Source organism: Photinus pyralis, unplaced genomic scaffold (assembly GCF_008802855.1).
Source record: "Photinus pyralis isolate 1611_PpyrPB1 unplaced genomic scaffold, Ppyr1.3 Ppyr1.4_LG8, whole genome shotgun sequence".
Lineage (NCBI taxonomy): Eukaryota > Metazoa > Arthropoda > Insecta > Coleoptera > Lampyridae > Photinus > Photinus pyralis.
In genome coordinates this window covers 15208642-15214833 of record NW_022170819.1, presented here as the reverse complement: position 1 = coordinate 15214833, position 6192 = coordinate 15208642, and the positions used below count along the sequence as shown (strand labels likewise).

General features: G+C 35.5%; 1 protein-coding gene across 4 annotated transcripts; it reads left to right on the top strand.

The window, feature by feature from the left end:
- Positions 1–957: 957 nt before the first annotated feature.
- LOC116179279 lies at positions 958–6117 on the top strand. Of its 4 annotated transcripts, XM_031499033.1 has the most exons (10): positions 1139–1293; positions 1348–1470; positions 1529–1616; positions 1712–1756; positions 1814–1970; positions 4305–4528; positions 4574–4996; positions 5049–5263; positions 5318–5480; positions 5773–6117. In XM_031499033.1, exons 6-10 carry the CDS (start codon positions 4327–4329, stop codon positions 5925–5927), a joined length of 1158 nt encoding a protein of 385 aa, XP_031354893.1. In that variant the 5' UTR covers positions 1139–1293; positions 1348–1470; positions 1529–1616; positions 1712–1756; positions 1814–1970; positions 4305–4326; the 3' UTR covers positions 5928–6117. The 4 variants fall into 4 exon arrangements, 1 of the variants encoding a protein (XP_031354893.1); XR_004146982.1 differs by lacking the exon at positions 5773–6117 and having other exon boundaries at positions 958–1293; positions 1814–4528; XR_004146984.1 differs by lacking the exons at positions 1712–1756; positions 1814–1970; positions 5773–6117 and having other exon boundaries at positions 958–1293; positions 1971–4528.
- The last annotated feature ends 75 nt before the right edge of the window (positions 6118–6192 follow it).

Genomic DNA, 6192 nt, shown 5'->3' with positions numbered 1-6192 from the left:
TTTGCATATCCTTTCCGATGTTGTACTTAAAATCCATTTTGCGCCGCAGGAGCGTGATTGCACTAATTTAGATGGCAATTGAAATAAAACGGTTATCAAAGGATATATGAGGATTAATTTCTTTTCGCTTTCCTCCTACGCTAGTAGGTATATATAGGGCCGATCCTGGACCACTTCAAGGTCGCTCGCCACCTAGCGGTGACCTTGGAAAGTAGATCAAGGTGACGTGGCGAGCGACCTTGGGAATTAGGGCAAGATGAGAGTTGAGTGACACGTGGTCGGTGACCTTGGAAATTAGGTCAAGGTGAAAGTCGCGTGCCACGTGGGCGGTGACCTAATTTTCAATGTCATCCGATAGCATAGACTCCATTAATTGTCAAGGTCATCCGAGGTCATTGACTCCATTAATTTTCAATGTCATCCGAGGTCATCGACCCCATTAACTTCCAGGGTCAGCTGAGGTCATTGACATCATTAATTCCAAAGGTCATCTGAGGTTATTGCCCCCATTAATTTTCAAGGTCATCCGAGGACATCGACCCCAATAATCTTTAAGGTCATTTGTCATTTGTTCTCTCTTTCTTCGTAGACTGGCAGTTTCTGTTTATGGCATGCCACTGCTGATGCAGGCAAAGTTGAGCTCGTAAATTTAAAGGAAGGATACCTACCACACAGCACCCAATATTCTAAAAATATTGCCAAAACATTTCAATATTTTACTTTCATTTCCAATATTTCTGCAATATTGCAGACACATTACGTTTTTAATATTGCTTTTGCAATATTTCCACAATATCTACAAAATCTTCCATTTATTTTCCTTGGATTTGCAATATTTCAAAAATATGTTGTGAGAATGAATTTGCAATATACAAGTGGACGATTTTCAAAATGTTACCACAATATTAATTTATAATATTTCGTACCGTAGTAGATTTTAAATTGAGAACATGCATGTACAATATTTTTTATATGGCAAAAAACAACAACTTCGTAATTTTCCAATAAATGTGTGGAGGTCGAAATGTGCAGGTGCTATTTTTTAAATCTGGTCATTGAATTGAATTTATAACTATCAAATTCAATGATGGTCACTGAAAATGTTCATAAATGCCGTTGGCAACACACAGACAAACCAAGTTGGTATTCCTGCGTCATGATCATGCGTGCAACGTTTGTTGTTATGTCCGACGTGAAGTGTTTGATTTTTCTTGTTAGCTAATTGCAATAATTATCAGTCCACTAAATTAGTAGGAGGGTTGTCCTAGCAGCAAAGAGGGAAGCAGTAGTCCGGTAAGTAAACGATTTGGGGTGTTTTATCACTCCCTATTTTATCTGCACTTCCAGAAATCCAAATGCGTGTTCCCGCCATCGCCAAATGAAAAGAAAACCCAACTAATATTTGGCTCTTTGTGTAGATTAGTTGTGCTTCAACCTTTAAACGAAGGGGCGAAGACAGGGCGATCTTTAGTAAGTAAAAATAGTGTCCTACATTTCTCATTCTAACCTAATTTTCTCGCGCTTCCAGAGTTTTCGTTGTTCATTTTAAATACAAATTTTTTGGGGCCCCTGCATTGTAGTTGTATTGGATTGGTCTGAGAATTTGTTGTTCTAAGGTATAGGTACATACCATACTTTTATACTCGCATTGTAACAGTAGAAAATCAACGAATTGCTAATAACTACTCTAAATGTGTATTTTCATGACCAGCCCCAACCACAACACATTGTCAGTCTGCTCTCCTGTATAAATAAGGTGTGGTTTCCTTGAAACGTCTGTCACGCAAAACCGACCTTCCATTTACTGTTGCAGGACTTACACTTTTAACCCTAAATCGGATACATTCATCAACTAACAACGGGCAACAAACGGTCCGTTTTCCTCAACCAGTAATTGGAGGAAACTGTGTCTATATTCTACAAGACGAGCAGATGGGTGATGTGGTTTTTAATGAGATTGAAATTTTTAGGTGACTTTATGCTTACACTTTACATAGGTATCCATTTAAAAGTACGCAGTAAATAATTGATAGGCATTTGCTCGTAACAAGAAAAATATTACTTAGTAATTTAAGTTTCTATTAAGTGAAGATGCCCAAAAAACGCAAGGTAAAATGTAATGTTTCAAAACGACATGCTAGACGAATTGTTAGAGTTAAAACAATCAATGAATTAGATAACATTTTAAGCGTTGATTTCTGAAGGTTATACTAAATCTGATACAGAGGAATATAACAGTGACTGCCAAAGTCAAGACAGAATGACTGTGTCCAGTTTTGAAGATGCAACTAATAGTGTGAACGTCGAGGTGAACGATAAGAGTAGTTCTAGTTCAATATTCGGTGTCGATGAGGGAGTTCCTGCCCACAGCACAATGCTGGGTCATATACCTGAGCCCTGTGACACAATACATGGCGAAAGTAATGATTTTAAGAGTGTTCTGGCAAATTGGGCAATTGTACATAATGTTCCTCACAAAACTTGCACTGGGTTATTAAATATTTTAAGGTCATATACAATGTTTGATTTACCAAAAGATGCGAGAACTTTGTTACGAACACCTAGAAAAACTTCAGTAATTTCTATAGAAGGTGGGAGTTACTATCATTTTGGTTTGTGTCACGTTTTGGAAAAGATGATCATGGATAACTGCAGTGATGTTCAAAATATCGATCTGCTGCTAAATATTGATGGTCTTCCATTAACAAAGTCCTCACAATCTTCTTTATGGCCAATACTCTGCTCAAACACAATTAATAAGAAAGTGCATATGGTGGCTGCGTATTTTGGACATAAAAAACCTGAAAACAGTTCTGAATTTTTGCAGGTTGTAACAAATGAATTGACTGATTTGTGTAGTAATGGTTACGATGCAAATGGAAAAAACATTTGTGTTAATTTGCATGCTTTAATATGTGATGCTCCGGCGAAGGCTTTTGTTTTGTCTGTGAAGTCTCATACGGGATTTTACAGTTGTACTAAGTGTACTATTGAGGGTCACTATAAAAGTGGAAGAGTGTGTTTTCCTACTGATATGAATGCTCGTTTAAGGACAGATGAAGAGTTTAAAGATAATGCTTATGAGGATTTTCAACTTGGAAACTGCCTCTTAAACGCTGTGCCCCGTTTTGGACCAGTTACAAATGTGCCACTTGATTATATGCATCTTGTGTGTTTGGGTGTTGTCAAGAAATTGATTTCTCTGTGGTTGCAAGGCCCACTTTCAGTTAGAATATCAGCACGTCATGTTAATCTAATTTCAAATTTTTTGATTTCTTTGAAAAATACTGCACCTATTGAGGTGGTTAGAAAACCACGTCCTTTGAAAGAGTTTAAACAGTGGAAAGCTACCGAATTTAGAAATTTTCTTTTATACACAGGTGTGGTAGTGTTAAAAAATTTTGTCAAAAAACACATTTATCATCATTTTATTTCATTGAGTCTGGCTATTAGGATACTTGCAAGTCCAGTTTTGTGTCAGGATATCAATTATGTAAGTTATGCAGAAGCTTTACTTAACCATTTTGTTACTTCTTTTGCCATTATTTATGGTGAACAATATGTTTCGCATAACGTGCACAGTTTACTACATCTGTGCTCCGATGTTAGAAAATTTGGACCACTTGACGCATTCAGCGCATTTCGTTTTGAAAATCACATGTCGTCCATAAAGAAACTTCTTCGGAAAAGTGACAAGCCATTACAACAATTAGCTAGAAGATATTCCGAAATTGGGAATATTGAACTCCATTCCAATAATGATTTTAAAATTCGCTTAGCTTTTGAACATTTCCATGGTCCATTAGATGAGAAACGCAATGTCCACTCCCAATATCAGGTCATGTTTTCTGAGTCATTCAGCATAAGATGTAACAGAATGTGTGACAGTTGCTATCTTTTAACTAGTGGGGTTGTTATCATTATTGAAAACATAGTAAAGGGAAATGATAATGAGTTATATGTTATTGGAAAAGCCCTAAATGAGATTGGAAGTTTTTTTAATATACCATGTAGTTCTTTACAGTATCAAATTAAGGTAGTGGGTAACTTAAATATTGGGTCACATTCGCGCTGGCATATCAGTGACATTAAATGTAAATTGTGGGCCATTCCCTATAGGGACACTTACATTGCATTTCCATTAATTCATACAAACCAATAATTTCTTTACATTGGCTTTGGAGTCATATTACTGTAATTTAATTTAAAGGACACAATTTTTTAACTATCTTGTATTTAACTTGCAAAATGCTTACCTATTATTACTGCAGATATTTTAAATAACACCTACATGTGTATGCCAGTAACAACTAACAACACTGGAAAATGAAGAAATATTCGGTAGTGGAATTTGGTGATGGACTGGCTTTAGTGGCAACAATGTGGCTTGATAGGAACAATAACACTTGCATTTACCCAACTCACTTGCCTCAGAACCGGATAAATAAAGCTGTTGAAGAACAGTTACTGCCATCAGGAGAGGAAACCTGGCAGGAATACCCTGTAATTCGAATATTTGGGACATCAGGTTAATTTGACTAAGTTTAATGAATATATACTTAGGGTTTTTTAGAGAGTTACGAAAGAGGAATTAGAAAACTACGTTTAGCAGAGACTACGTCAAATATTGAAGATACTGATGATACAACCAATATTGAAGCAAATAACAGGGCAAAAAAAAGACGGCGTGAAATGGCAAAAAGGAAATACTCTTCAGATGATCACACTGAAACCGATGAAACAGAGTCCTTGGAACATTTACCATCGTTTCCTGATCCACCATCATTGCGCAGAGACCTTCATATGAAAAAACTTCAGGAAAAACCAAGTTCTTCTAGTTCCACACCTCGTTCCACACCTACTCTCATACATAGAAATTCGCCCATCTCGCAATCGTTTCTAAACGAAACACCACAGATGAGGGCGACTCTTAAAAAATCCACTTCCACTGCTAGCCCAAGTACAATGACCACATCAGAAATTGCTTCAGAAAATGGTAATTTTTATTTCCCATTTGTTTCATATTAACTATTAACTTTTTTTTTTAGAATTCAGACGACTTGTTCTTTCAAAATTGAACAACATAATTCAGAAAATCGGGCAAATTGAAGAAAGGCTCACTTCAATAGAACAGTGGAAAATTCATGCAACAGAAGATGGTTCAGTTAGTGAAGAAGAGGACACCGAACTCCCACTGCAGAATCTAACGGATTTAAACCATTTTGAGCAAAAATTAAAAGATCTTTTGTTTTTCAAAAAAATGGTAAAATTTGAATAACCACATGTACCTATTTATTTTGATCTTGATATTTTACAGATAAATATGCTGAAACGGTGTGGTGGCGGTTCCGATGTAAATTCTATAACAACAAGAATTTTAAGGCAAATTTTGTCTAACTCACTCGCCCAACAGTTTAGCTGGGCTGGTTTCAAAGGAAAGTCAAGCTTCAAAGATCTTAGAATGGCCAAACTTTTGATAAGTAAGTGTACATCTCAGTGTGCATGGTCTTAATTTTTTTGCTTTTAATAAAATATTCAATCTTTAGGGGTGTAATTGTACTAAATGGTTTTTTTAATGTTTACAAAGTTACAAATCAATTCTATGTGGAAAAACCTGGTTGCTATGAATTACCTGCTTAAATCCCCTTATATATATGTAATGCGTGATATCAACTTAATGCATGCCCCAATTTGCATATTTACAAATTCATTTTCTGTTCTTAATTTGTTTGTAGTACATCGGTGGAATATTAAAACTTCTTTTATTTTCAGAAACAGTACGAACAATGAAAAACGATGTGACGGATGACCTCATTGTAGAAGCCGGAAGTAAATGGTTGGCACAAGCAAAAGTTAGGGCCTGCCGTGAGGAGATGCGAATTAAAAGAAAATCAAATAATGAATTGGACTGTAGTAATGATAGTTAAATTAAAAAAAATTTTGAATTATTTTTGTGCCCTCAATTTTAAAACCAAATAATATTGGTGAAATATCTCCTAGCAATATTTCAGAAATCAAAAGTTTAAATATGTATGTAACATTATAAGGTAATGTTAAATGGCGGACATTTGAATATTTCCATAATATTTTCAAAATATTGTAAAAATATTTCCCAACATAACAAAAATGTTGCAAATATTGCAAAAAACATTTCAATAATATTTCTGAAATGTTATGGTGCTGTGTGGGTAT

Coding starts and splice junctions, on each gene's coding strand:
- LOC116179279 (XM_031499033.1), top strand. CDS start 4,327: ATGAAGAAATATTCGGTAGTGGAATTTGGTGATGGACTGGCTTTAGTG. Junction 4,997..5,048: donor AGAAATTGCTTCAGAAAATG/GTAATTTTTATT, acceptor TTTTTTTTTTAG/AATTCAGACGACTTGTTCTT. Junction 5,264..5,317: donor TTTTGTTTTTCAAAAAAATG/GTAAAATTTGAA, acceptor GATATTTTACAG/ATAAATATGCTGAAACGGTG.